We start from the raw sequence: 14,735 nt of genomic DNA on the forward strand, positions 1-14,735 counted from the left end.
CAAGAGTTTTTGGAAGCAATAAGTACATTTCCGTTTCTTTGCCCAAGAGAGATATTTCGAACAGATAATACGTGACACGGGGATTACAGTAATAAAATAATAATGATAGTTTATTGTCGTTAGAGCGACGGCGTACTGCGCTTCAATCCCTAATCACGCGCATCCATCCGGATATCTTCTTAATGCCTATTCATTTATGGATCATCTGCATAATGAGAAATACATGTGAAGGGATATAAGCTCGCATAATCAGAGCAACGCGCTAAGGCGCACTATCGCAGCGTGTGTCTACTGGTTGATTAATGCGATTCACTTTCTACTGCGTGCGCAGATGCCTCATTCAATGTAACCATCCATGAATCAATAGCCATTCGGTATATACATGGACTGGATAACCCCTCCCAATATTCGCGCTCAACAGCCGATATTCCCGGTGCATCCCCGATACGCCTTCACCCGTCGTTTTCTATTGTGCATTCCGGAGCTTTTCCTTCCTTTTATCTCTCTTCTTTTTGTGTCATCGAATATCTACGCATCGAACATTCGTCCATCGAGTGACATTAGGCAGATATTAAGCGCCTGCAATTTTACTTATTCCCGTAAATTTAATCAAATAGAAAGCTACTTTGCAAGATTACTACCATGAAAAATTACACAACGCAATTTACTTAACTACAACTACAGTTTGCAATATTTTAAGTTAAACGAGTTAGAGCTGCTGCTTTTTAACACCGAAAATATTGTTTGCTCTATTGTCGCCGTTACAAAAAAGACTTTGTATATAAAGTCTTGGAAGTCGTGAAACTTTAAAAAGAAATGATAAAATACTGAAATGCTCACATAATTTTTGTAAAGATCAGGATGATCTTTCTCCAATCCATCGTCAAGTATTGTGACCACGACGCCATTTCCAGTAATTCCCTCAGCCCAAGCGCCCTGCACGTTCATGTCCAATCCCTTTCCCCTGTTCTGAAAGGAAAAAATTATCCAATACTTTCGACGTGCTACTTCCGGCTATGGATTGTGGGTCTTCATTTACGATATAAACGTCAACGTCCTTTCTGAGCCGACATCGATCGAGCTCGTTTATAGATTTTTATATCTTTTATCATGCTACTTTTTCATTTTATTTACTTTATTCTTGTTAATCGCATTAGAATTGTTTCAAAGAAATTTTATAAATAAAGGTCCATAAAATATTATAATACTACATTTTTTTTATGTTTGTCAATAATATCGATAGTGTGTAATTCTTACTAAATTAAACGTAAATCTGGAAATATTTAATATGGAAATATTGTTCACAACGCGATTACGATAAATACGATTATACCTTTTTGATATGAAAAGCATTGCTTACTACATTTTCTATTCTGCTTTTATCTTTGATACTTTAATCGCATGAAATCACGTGCGTTTATTTATCGGCGCAACATAATAGCCTTGTCGTACACAGGATAACGTACTCTTGATTAAAATTGCTTACCAGATACCACATCTGAGGCCACCTCTCATCGTTTAGCTTGGTCAGTGTATTGGACGGACGTTTGATTATAAGATCCCTTTTGGTACGCGATTTTGCCCGCTGTTGCTCCGCTCGACGTACTCTGGAGTCATTCATTAGCCTTTGGTGCACATCGAGATGCGGTTCCGTCGACCTCTTCGCCACGGATCGATGCTCCATGTGGAACCAATCATCATTTATCTGTAACAATGCGGTTCTGCATAAGTATCGTGAAAATGTCACCGCGGTTTTCGTTATATCGAGCCCGTTAGAGAAAACGACCGACCTGGGCCCGCTTGTTCGGCGGTGTTCAATTAGAAGTTAACAATCGTGAACATTACGAGCGGTGATTCTTCCGCTGTTTTACCGTACTCCTTAATCGCGCGCAATCTCAATGAAGGGAAAAAAACGAGTGCAGGCTAACGTACTTATAAATGGATAGCAATTTTGAAGCCACTGGAGCGGATATAACATCCGCCGCTTGTATGCGTTGCGATCTCGTTAAACGTACGTAGAGGAAAGGCTAAATGTACGGAATCATGTCTTTTTACTTCGCGTACAACTGTGTAAGATAATTACATACATGTTGCGCTGCAAATTTTAAGAACAAATGCATTTTAGGTCATAACTTAGATTCATAACAATTTAGTTTGCATTATTTCTCCCCCCTCTCTCTCTCTCTCGTCAAATTATACGATAATGAAAACTAATTAACGATTTATTAACATATTGTAGCTTTACAGCGTGAATACTCTGTAAAATTTTGTCGAGAGAACATAAATTCGGAGATGCAAAATCCACCACGACTCTGCATTAATTATTGGAATTGGATTAACGCAAGCTCGCGCGATTTTATTTTTTTCCCATTATTCCCGACGATGTAGACAAGATAAATGCCCACTAAATCCCGAGTCGCGTTTATTAGGGCTACGAGATATATCATTTCCCGACAGAAATGAAAATGTATACTGGCCATAAAACAACGGCGTTTGATGCGCAAGTTTGTTCCACCGAGTGCAAAAATAAGGGTGTACGACGAGAGGGTGAGATAATGATAAACGTGAAAAGTTGGAGTGGAGGCCAGCTGCTGCGAACAGACTTCTTTTGCAGCCGTCTCGGGCCACGCAAGCTGCATTTTTTCATTTCCGCGCCTCCCTACCTACGCCTTTATAATGTCACCTTTGCATGTCTAGTGCATATATTTCACTTGAAAAGCTATTCCTATTAATATAAACAAAAAGCAGAATAAATTAAGTGGGTGCTAAAACATTTCTGCCGCTAAAGTCTGTCATTTTGGTAAAATTATAAATAAATATTTTTTAATAATACTATAATAGTAGATGTCAGTTAAGCGCACGCTACTTTTTAATTTACTGATAACTAAGCTATGTGCTTAAAATTTTTACAATTTTTAAAGCAATACTACTATTTTTTTAATTTTTATTTCGCGCTTATTGATTCCCTTATAGGTACCTATTGACTCATATATTATACTATGTGCGTCTGTTTTTTCCGTACATTAAAGTTTATATTAGTACAGAAAATATGAAATAAGTGCAAATTTTGTACATTCTTAAAATAAAAGTTGACTCAATCCATTAACGTAAATTCCAAATATTTTACATCGTAAAGTAGTTTCGAAAAGCTCAGCGACGCTTTTTGCAAGGAAGTTTTTCCAGGTATTGATCGCGAATCACCCTGCTCTCGTTCATTTTCGTCGGATAACTCTTCGTCTCGGCAATCGGCATTTTGGATGGACAATAATGCGGGCACGAGTTTCTCGATCGCGAAGAAAATTCGCCTTTGTCCGCCTTAGACTGTAATAGCTTTGGTCTCATTTTTTCGCCGCGCGGGTGTATCAGTTCGACGATCCGCGGAAGACCAGGATCGAGACGTCCATTTCCCTTTTGGAAAATCTTCAAGCGTGCCTTGTACTTCTGTCGCGTCCATCCGTTGCCCGGTATTCGCGACTTGAACTTCCTTCTTTTACCTCTAGTGGTTTCTGCCCGTGACTCTGGTCTCTTCATCTTTCCACAGTGGGACAAAAGAGCTCCTTGCTTTTGTCGCACACTAACGTCAACAGGTGGCTCGCGTTTGATGCCGATACTCCACATTTCCTTAATGCGAGGACACTTGCTCAATCGATACTTGAAACTTGCCACATTAGGATTACAATCGCTAACGTCCGTCGTGGCCGATTTCTTTTCAAGTTTCTCAACACAGCAGCGACCGTCCCTCGTCAGCATAGGAAATTGTTGAATTTTAGATTCCACCGTTCTGTCAACAGGCACAGGAACGGTGAAAGAAGCAGCGCACTTGTCCTCGAAGGAAATCACGCAACATTTTTTCGATACACTCTTCTGCAAGCGCGGCGCCTTGGCATCTGTTCCGCTGCACTCATTTTCATTCCGACTCCCTCTGGAATCCTCATGAATATTCTGAGGAGATGACGCAGTGTCTTTCGCACGAGATCTCCGTGAGCCTTTCTCTGGAACGAAGAACATCGGCGAAGCTTTAACAGGGGATGAATAGGTTGTCTTCTTCGAGCAATGGTCGCAATAAGACGGCGGATTCTCACTCCAGTGTTGATATCTCGGTGGTGGAGGATCACGTTTTATGCTGTACTTGTGTGTATCCGGTGCCAGACACTCCTTTGATATCTTACGTTCCACGGGAGAAGTTTTTCTTTCATTCGATATAATTTTTTTGGAAGACATAGGCTCTGATTCAGAACATTGTAGCGTCGGATAAGTTGCAATTTGTTTCGACTTGTCTTTCGCTACCTCATCCAACAGGGCTTTGCGACAGTCTCGCAATGATGGGAAACTTATTGCGTTTTCCCGGCTATCCGGATAAGTGCATGGTTTCGGCTTGCATTTGTGATAAATCTCTCCGTCCGTTGCTGGTTTTCCGCAATACCATCTTTCAGATATGATTAGAGTCGCCCGCTTCGGTTTATAAAATCCGTGCTTCGACGATTCGCACTCTTGCCAATTGTTAAATGGCGCAGGTTTGTCCAAGCAGATCGGAGAATTGGATTCAATTGACTGATAACATTCGCGATTACTCGATAAGTCGCCACGAATCTTTTGATAATTCTCAGCCGATATCTGATAACCATCGCTACGCCATTCGTGCGGTTTTTCGCAGGATTCTGCAGACTGTTGATGATCCTTGGAGGGTTCTCGGTGTGGTTTCGTATCATCCTTTTCGCAGCTAGACCGCGTACTTTTCCCTCGTTCAAGTCGTGTAATTATTTTTGTGTTAATATTACGTTGCAAAAGTAACAAATCATCGGTCACAGAAGAATTTTCTCGCGTAACATTTCGACACGAAATCACGCGACTTGTAACAATATGTGACGCCAGTAATCTCCGTGGAATCTTCAGGGACTCGTTTAATGCGTACGTCATTCGCGATTTTTCACGCGACAGAAATGTCAAGATTCTGGGTTGAATATTCATCTCGTAAAATCTCTTGCTCTATTGAGACGAACGAGATTGTTCTCTGATAAAATTCTCTCATAGTATTCTCGATTTCGTAAATGAATGCGGCATCGAGGTCTTTGTGGACACCTGGATGAGAAGACGTATTATTTACGCAAGAAATACAAGATCTTTGAAGCGTCTGCAATATTTGAATTTACTCTGACTGAGTGCTCACTCGGCAATAAACAAGACTTTTTAATAAACAAGACGGTTCACTGCAGAGCACTATCTCCGTATAAAATGAGTTAAACCTTTACGGTACTTTTAGCACACATTTTGCTCGTGGTGTAAGTTAAGATTTTCAACGTGGCTTTACCTTGCGCCAGAAAGCTCCCAACATCTTTCATTGGAAGCTTAAGGATGGAATTCCTGTAGTTGGACTTTGATCCTGTTACTTTCCCCAATGCTTCTCTGTCGTCGATTTCTCGCTTATTACGATCGAGGTAACATTTTAGAGATATTAAAATATTATCGGATACAACGAAGCTACGATTGCGTCAACCGTTTGACGTACAGTTAATAAAAGAGTCATAAAAATGATGTATACACTCGCGATCGGACAAAGAATAACATTTGGATTTATTTGAATTTGAAAAACTATTGTGGTTACCGGAAATTTTGACGCAACACGTATGAAACGCGTGCGGTTTGCTGAGTAAAAATTACGAACGATTGAAGTATGCGATGAGAGGAGCTTGATTGATATTGCAATGTTCATGCGTGTCAACGTTACAATATGTCTGCTCTAAATGCATACCCGATTTATAGAATTACAATATAAACGTCACAATCCATCACTCCTATCATTTCGTTTCGACAGCCAAACTAATTTCCAGTCCCTCTCGTAACTTCGCCGTGCCATCCGCCGGCCGGAGATTGTCCATTGAACGTCGGTCCTAATTGCCACCAAAATTCGGAGAACTCTAGAATCGCGGGCGAGGTCGTGTGAATTCCATTCCAAACTTTCCATTCGCGACGCTACCGTGGTTTAGAATCCGCGGCTAAATTGCTTTAGCGGCGCGCTTCGGGTTCATCTTCGATATGTGTCGTCGCACATACGCGGCGGCCCGATTCGATCGATCCGATTCATTACGAGTGGCACAGTCTTCGGGATTATCCGATTTCAGAACTCGTATGAGGATATTGATTGGAGAATTCCGTTCGGGAACTCGTCGAATAATGTTGTCATTAGTTTACGTTCACGCAAACTGCCGTGGTTGCGCCAATTTCGTACGAGGATCTTCGGCTCGTAATCAGACCTTCATTATGTCATTACGTAAAGGCCATCATTTTATATTATACGTGTTACAAATTTTCACGTATTAAAAATTATTGGAGTATCTACAACTTGCTCGGACCAATACGGCGTTCTCGTTTGTCTGATTCGTGTACCATTATGAGAAAATTTTCCATCGGATAAACCAATTGAGCAGTGTATCCGATGGTTAATTTTTCCGATTAACTTTTCCGATTAAATTACTCGTATGTATATTCGATGAAAAATATGATCGGTTTTTCAATCAAATTTCATCGGTAACTGCGCTTCATCGGATAAATTTCATCGGATGTATCCAGAATTTCATCGGAAAACGTAATAATCGGAAAACGTAATAATCGGAAAAATTAACCACCGGAAACATTATTTAATAGGTTTATCCGATGAAAAATTTTCTCAGTGTACAGAAGGAAAATAAAACCGTCAGTTCTCAAGGAACTCTGTAAATTTTTATATTCTGAAAATATTTATAAACAATAAACTAATAATTTTTTACGGCTAGATGACAAATTATACAATATTTTTATACTACTTTTAAGACCTTTTTTAAGATCACCGCAGATTGCGGTGAAAATTGAAATGGAATAATGCAATAAGAAACGAGATGATTTCTTACAGAGATAGAAATCGAATTATATAAACCATATAAAAATATTGTAATAAATTGTTCACGTAAGAAGAACTTTGAATGGTCAGGCTGGTTCTTTTGTGTCTAATATTTTTCATGCATGAATTTATGTACGTTCTTTGCTTAGCTGTAATAACTACGCGCCGTTACTTTCAAAGTTTAAAGCACAGTCTAAAAATAATATGTTTAATTAATTTATTAATAAATAAATTATTAATAAACTGCACAGAGAGAGAGAGAGAGAGAAACTTTATTTTGGAAATCGCTCGCGATTACCCACACTGTCACGACTATTAAGCTCCGGTGCTAAAAGCTAAATGCTCAGCGCCAATTTCTTAAAACTTGAACCCGATTCCGCGTACAGCCATTAGGAATTCGCAAATTGAATCTGGCATTGGGGTATCGCCAAGTTTCAGATTCGTGTCGCCGCGCACGCAGGATAATCGATCATACAATGCCGGTGGCTCCGCATCGAATCTGATTCATTAGGTGCAGCGCCCGGCGGCGGGCTCATCCGATTTATCGGACGGCGCGAAAGCGTTGATTGGCGGACGCCGGATTGCGGACCGCAGAAATTGTGAGTGCTCTCGGCAAAGGGATAATGTCATCGCGATGGCCCGACGGCACGAGAATGCGCGCGCGGTACCGTAATTCCATAGAGTGCATCCAGCGCGGTGAATTGACGCGCAATCAAATCGCCGATGCACAAAGAGGATGTACCCGCGGTAACGGAGCGCCGTGTGGGAGATTACGCGGAGTTTTCCTCGCGGGTGCCACCCTGCCCGCTGTCGCACGTGTCGACTTTTAAGTCCCCGAGCGGCTCCTTTCGACTCGGGAGACCTACTTTCCACCCGGCAAAAAGAAATATTTCCTTTCCACGAGGTTGAGGCTTACTGGCCCATCTTTGCGCGATTTCTCCGGAAATCTTTCAATTTTTCTCGTGGACATAAGTGGAATTGGTAAAATTGCTCTCCTGTCGGAAAATCAAATCCTGAAGTCAGATTGAAAATTATCAATTTACCGTAAAGCTATTCCTGTCGGGACTCTCTTACGTAATTTTACAATTTCACGTTTATCATTAACGAAGAAGCACGCGTGACATCGGTCTTCCCCGATCGAGACATTACGTAACGCCACAGCTCGTTCGCGTGTCGTGTTTCACAAGCTGAACATCATCTTAATGGCCCTTCACGCTATATCGAGCGTATCGCGTATCACGATCGACGTCAGGCGCTCGTGCGTGAAAAGTATCAGCGGTTAGATAAACGTGCAAACTGCACCGTTCGCCGATTTCCTTTGCCCACCCTCTAAATAATTTAACGGAGGCGCCCCCGTCTCTGTTTGCGCGAGTCCGTCATCGTTTCCTCGTTTTAACGTACATCCCACAGCCCGGAGAACGATTTCCGATAATGCTGATCCACTACACATACATCAAACCAAGGTCGCAGTTCGGTAAGCAATGCTTCTTCGGAGAGACCGATCCTATCGTTCAGGAGAATATCCTGCCGGATCCGGAACTCATGCGAAACTACACCCGCATGAGTCATTGTCGCCGTGGCATACAAATGTCCAAGCAATTCGCTCTTCACGAGGTAAGGAAATTATTGTGGCTCGAAAGATCGCCAAGTTTAAGCGGCAAGTTTTTCAGCTTGTTAATTATTCAAATTATCAATCTTAATTATTATTTATTATTTATATTATAATTTTTAAATGTTTGTATAAATTTATCGCGTAATAAGGAAAATAAAACTTTCATCTGAAAGAAATATTAGAATGTTGTAGATAAAATGCTGGATAAGTATTAAAAGTTTGGACAAATAGCCATTAGACGAACATCTTAAATATTATCTTAATTAATATTTTACGCGTCGAGTATTCTGTTATTATGTTAATATAATACTGCGTATCTTCGAGGTGTATCATCATCAGCTGCATAAATGATCCGTAAATTAAGCACTTGTTAAACGCTTATAAAGTTCTATTCGAGACTTTGTATATCGTAAGATTTAAGAGAAAGTTGGGATTATGAAAACAACTTTGCCGAGTCATCCTCGAACTAATTCTGCAGCAAGTTTAGCGGTCGTGGCATTTAATTTCCAAGAATTAATAAATGCGTCATGTAAATACGTGCAGGGCCCGCGAGTCTTCCTAATATTTTCGCATTTCAGAGGATCGGAGTTATGACGGCTTAAATTAAATATTGTCTGCGATTCTAAAAAATATGCAAAATTTACGATGTAAATCCGGGTTTTCAATCCGGGGGCGAGCGAAATAAAACTCGCGGAAAGTTTAATTCAAACATAATATTGTTTCACGCATCAGTTTACAGTTTGCACGGTAAACCACGTATTTCTCGCAATAAAAAATTAAACTACCACATTTAACCTCACAATAGCATAACGGATCAATATTTATGAGCATGCCTTTGACAACGTGTGCCATAAACGTGGGTTTACGTTGAGACGCGTCATAAATTGTTTACGACGCTCAATTCCATAACGAATAAGGATTTGCGTCCACGGAACAGGTAAGCTGCGCCACGGGGAAAATATAGACTGATGGTCTAAAATACAGCGGACATGAGAGATCGCGCGTTTTCTCTTTAAGCAAACTACTTTAACACCTTGACGCGTTTCTCAAGGGTCCACAAGTGCGAGGCGTTACGTTTTACATTTGCAATAAAAAGTCGGTTAGAAATGGAGAGACTTTTATAACTTGATCGCTGTGCGCAGCTCGTGATATTCCTTTTTATTTTTACGTTAGATGCAGACCGTCAGTAAGACAACAAAGGAGAGCGGGATGTTACACTCGGAGGGCGGTTGGCCTAAGGAGATAAACGTGAAGGACGACGAAGCCGTGCTGAGATTTCGTCGGCGCGTGATGAAGCAGTATTGGGCGCCGAAGATGAAGAACCTCACCGACGTGAGCCGCTTTGAAATATATCTATTATAAAATACCCTTTTAATCATTCGAAACGCATCACATACAGAGTTGTTTGTGCGCAATATCGAGATTTGCTGTTTAATTTTCATATAACGTTCTTGATATTTCATGCCAAAATTGCACGAGAACGCAATTAAAGTTAAAATAAAATAACAATCTAAAACAATTTAGAGTACACGGGAAAAAATATCTGATTAAATATAATCGGATAATCCAATTACATAATAACAAATTAAGTATATCGGATTAAATTGTATATTCGATGAAAAATTTGATCGGTTTTTCGATCAAATTTCATCGGTAACTGCAGCTCATCGGATAAATTTCATCGGATATATACATAATTTATTCGAAAAAGTTAATCGGAAAAATTAATTAACGAAAACACTATTTAATTGGTTTAGCCGATGGAAATTTTTCTCAGTGCATGTACTTACGTGTAATCTTAGCTAAAGTAAATGCACTTTACCTTGAAGACTCCTTAATGTAGTAAAAACCCGGCGTAAGATAAGAGGATTAGTTAGTAATTCTGTTATCAATTTATTAACTTATTCGCTTAGCCTATGGAGTACTATGTACGGCAGAATAATGCGATCAACATCTACGAGAACTACTTTGACGACATAGAACCTGAACTCATTCTTCCTGGTGGTATAAGGTACGTTGCATTGTCGTCGCCATAAAAAGTAAGCAGCAATTTCTTACAATTTCGGAAAAACTCAGTTGTAACAAAAATAACGGGATAAAAATCGACACTTCAAAGGTGCGTTTTCAAGCTACGATATCCATCAAGAATGCTAATCTTCTTACGATTTCCTCGTTTCAAGTTCAAAGTCTACGAAATCTAAACTGTACGCCAGATCACCTGTTTTTTTCTCTTTCGAACCGAATTGGAATACATTAAACTGCAAAATCCCGCTGCAGTCGCCAATATCCGAGGAATATTCAAAGTCTCGCTTCAACGTGCCCGAGACAAGCTTCCACGGACGAGTTAAATCTCTCTCTGCAAATCGCGGTCACGTACGGAATTATCATACGACGCGTATCTTCGCCGGGACTGATGCCGCTTGCGCGACACGTTCTTATAGACATAACGGATAGGTTTCATAAATCCGGAGACAGATTCTGTGCACAAAAGTAAAAGAAAGCATGCCAATAGTTTGATAGACGAGAGCGTTTCCCCCGATTAATACATTTGTAATTTGTTCGGATCTAAAATCCACCTACAAACTTGTCGTTTCGCCATTCTGCATTGTCGCGTATTTTGTATGAAACCCGGTAACTTATTTATAGGACGGAAAATCCATAAATCGATGCGACGTCTCGCTAGACGACGACGCTGTCATTGAGAAGCTCGCGGAGAAGCTCTCTTATCTCGTCGGCTTTTCGTCTTTCCATGCTTGTTTAACACGAGTTGCAATTTTTCTCCGTCTTTTTCCTCGCGCGTCCAAACACGTGTTGCGCCTCCCGGATGCCTCCTCACGCGATTCTCGCGCGCGAATTGATCCGCTTTTCTTCTATGTGCGCTTCCCTGAGCTGCTAAATATCGCCCTCTCCGATACCAGCGCTCGAATTTCTGGCTATCTCTATTTTCGCGAAAAAAAATTTGAAGACTTTCAAAAAAAAAAGCGATGGTAAACCAAATAAAACAACCTTTCACGGAATAAAAGTATCAAAAAATTTTTCTTCTCTCTCTGAAACCAGAAAGCAATTACAAAAGAATAAAAGAAATAAACATTCGAGTTTGGATTTACGTTTTAATAGCTTACACAAAGCAAAATAGAAACAAAGCCTCGCGCTGTATTTTTGCAGTATTGTCATAAAGACAATATTATTATATTTCGATTTCTATCCGATGATTTTTCAAAATAAAGCGGCCTGTTTTGGTCACGAGGCGGGAAGAGCTCGAAGCGAGATAATGGCAAGTTACCTCGCTTTCAACGTTAATAGCATCCATACGTTTCCGTGCATTCTGACGAAGAATCTACGGCTGTCGTTACAATTAATCGCTTCGTGAAGGGTATTACCAAGCGGATATAACAAAAAGAACGGCGTCTGCAACGTGTAAAAGCAGCGGCGTTATCGCGTCGCCGAGCGGATGATTTACGCGCTCGGGGATGGGGAAAAAAAGATAAAAGGAGGGAAATGAATTTCCACGGGTGCGATTTTGCGCGGATTTTTACGGGAGCTTTAATTTTCTTTTTTTCCCCCCCCAGAATCTCAAACATGTACGCCGATCCACAACCTATCGTAAGACCAATCAATCACCTGTCGTGGTCGCCCGTTGAACAGAATCGATTGGCTGCTACCTACTCTTTCATGGAGTTCGAGACGAAACCATCCAATGTGAACTCCTCCTCTTACATATGGGACATTGGTATGAGGATGTTGTTCGTATGCTAGCGCACAGCAGTGCTAATGAAAACACCAGAAAGCACGGACCTTTCGCGATACTTTGAAATGGATTTACTTAAAATCCAGCACATTTGTTTTAGAAGTAATAACATTTATCGCGATACTCGATATAATGGGAATTTAACAACGATAGAAATTGGATCAATTTATAATTCAAACGTTTTTTTTATTGTTATGTCAATATTAATTTTAAAATTATTTTAAGCTATCAAATATACGCTTTTGCTGTATTTCGCGCGAGGTACGTTCTTGTCCGCTGTTCCTGAATTTTATTGAATTTTCCTACACTAATGCAATATACGGCGCAGAGATTTTTTTAGAATGTCGAATCTGACACGTTTTACAACGTATCGGAAGCATGTTTCATCATGTCGTCGTCAAACGCGACCTGTCACACGCTCGTCCTGGTTCCGGTCGCGGAAATCGATTGGTCGTTTCAAAGTCCTTCATAATATTTGAAATGCGTCTCACTGACATGAATCTTTATATCTACACCAGACGTCGGTACGCATGCGTGTTGTTTATGCGGCGCGTTTGTTATTGACAGAAACATATCACATGACAAAAACAACCGCCTATAAAGCCGAACGTATTTCCAGTAACATGATTTCTAGTGGGATAATATAGCGAAACGTAAAATATTTTCCATAGCCGGCGCAAATCTCAAATCAAAATCTCGCAGAAAAATATAAAAAGCAATCGAAAATAAAAATAACTGTTGATTTGCAATAGAAATATTTTGGGGAATTTTACATGAAAAGCCTGCTATTTGCAATATTCTTTCACGATACTACTTTAGTTGAAGAGAGTTTGTACCGTTATCAACCATTACCAAATTTCGCCACTATTAAATACATAGAAATGTCGGAAAAAATATGTTTAAGTACTTAAAAGTTTCGAACACACCAGATACATTTTATTGGCTGCGCATTGCAGCGAAAAATGAGCAAACCAAATGTTTCTTTCCTTAAATGTTTAAATAAATTTCGGAAAAAAAGAGACAGAACTCTCCAGACGCGAAACGTTCGATCACTTATTCACTTAACAGCATCAAATCTGCAGCTTGTAATTCTGTGTCATCGCAGAGAATCCTAACACACCGGTGATATGCCTGAGGTCGTCGACGCCGTTAATAATCGTCGAGTTTAATCCGCGCGATCCGTCGATGCTGATTAGCGGACTGATGTCTGGCCAAGTGTGCAACTGGGACATCCGAATTGGGGATGGGCCAGTGCAAATGTCCCATCGTCGGTTTAGCCACAGGTATCTATCTATCTCCGAATGGGAAGTTCCTCGGGACTTGCACCTACCCGCCGAGATTATTGGCCAGAACTTGGACGTGCTTGACTTTGATGTATGGCCTGCGGAATCGCAAATATCCTCCGAGAGAAACGCCGCAAAGCCGTGCAAACGGTAGTTTCTGATACCCGGATTAATACAGCCCTTGATATGACGTATATCGACAAGAACGTGTTAACACCGATTAGAAACACGTGAACACTTCCGCATGAAATATAAGCCAGAAGTTGCTACGTAATTTTACTCGAGTTTATGCAATTAGAATGAAACGACGTCGCCTGGAAATCTGTTGAAATTATGTGCACATCCGCGAATAATTTTAATACTTTTTCTTTTGCCTTTGCTTCAATCGCGAGACATTAATTATTAAATGAATAATCGAGATTTCCTCTATAATTTCGCATCACCGTTAAACTGTCGGAAAATATTGCGATACCTTTAACTGAGATGAAATAAGAAAACAAGCGCAGCAAAGCGTCGCTCAGCTTTACTTAAGTCTAGAGGCTGCAATCGCGCCGACTCTTATAGGATTTCACCTGTGCGTTAATTATTCAAAACACGCCAATTAAACGGTGCAGACTCCGTGAGGGAATGGTGTTCGTAAAGTGGTTCACAGCCGATGAGGGGTTACGGATCGTTGCAATTCATACGTATCGTAAACGCGGTCGCAATTTCTGCCGTCGTCGTGGCAAAATGTTTCCAAAGAGCCTGCCGTTTCGCTGCCAAATTGTAATCTCCGTCACTCCCGTTTCTCCTTCCGCTCTGCCCGACGATGCGCGAAAGAAACCCGGCGAACCAGGCGCTCTGGATCCAATCCAAGACCAACACGGAGTTCTTCTCGGCGTCCACCGACGGTGCGATTAAGTGGTGGGATATCAGGCAGATGAGGCAACCAACCAACGAGCTGGTGATGGATCTGGATAATCCGCGCCGGGCTGATATCGTTCGCGCGATCGGAGTCACACAGCTGCAGTACGAATCGATTATTGGACAGAGATTCCTGGCCGGTATGGAGAACGGCATGGTGATCAACGTTAGACGGAAGGTTGCCGGTCCGGTCGATAAACTGGCATTGAGATTCAATTGTCACGTCGGTCCTGTCATCGCCATTGACCGAAGCCCCTTCGCCTTGAAGAACTTCCTCACTGTGGGCAACTGGACCGTCAAGATCTGGACGGAAGA

The 14,735-nt window shown here is 41.0% G+C and overlaps 2 protein-coding genes across 3 annotated transcripts in view; one reads left to right on the forward strand and one right to left on the reverse strand.

The window, feature by feature from the left end:
• The window catches only part of LOC105569016 (furin-like protease 1), a 227,624-nt gene that overhangs the window by 41,779 nt on the left and 171,110 nt on the right, over nt 1-14,735 (reverse strand). For both annotated transcript variants that reach the window (XM_012025135.1, XM_012025133.1), the window contains exons 2-3: nt 1,487-1,705; nt 841-969 (exon numbers count right to left, since the gene is read on the reverse strand). In XM_012025135.1, coding sequence (XP_011880525.1) covers nt 841-969; nt 1,487-1,705 — 348 coding nt within the window. The remainder of the gene's footprint in view (nt 1-840; nt 970-1,486; nt 1,706-14,735) is intronic.
• On the forward strand, nt 7,482-14,281 carry LOC105569015 (dynein intermediate chain 3, ciliary-like). The gene is made up of 5 exons (XM_012025132.1): nt 7,482-8,488; nt 9,660-9,818; nt 10,400-10,497; nt 12,056-12,216; nt 13,340-14,281. Exons 1-5 carry the CDS (start codon nt 8,306-8,308, stop codon nt 13,669-13,671), a joined length of 933 nt encoding a protein of 310 aa, XP_011880522.1. The 5' UTR covers nt 7,482-8,305; the 3' UTR covers nt 13,672-14,281.

This window comes from Vollenhovia emeryi, unplaced genomic scaffold, assembly GCF_000949405.1.
Source record: "Vollenhovia emeryi isolate VEMERY1.0 unplaced genomic scaffold, V.emery_V1.0 DF939126.1, whole genome shotgun sequence".
In the NCBI taxonomy this organism is placed as follows: domain Eukaryota; kingdom Metazoa; phylum Arthropoda; class Insecta; order Hymenoptera; family Formicidae; genus Vollenhovia; species Vollenhovia emeryi.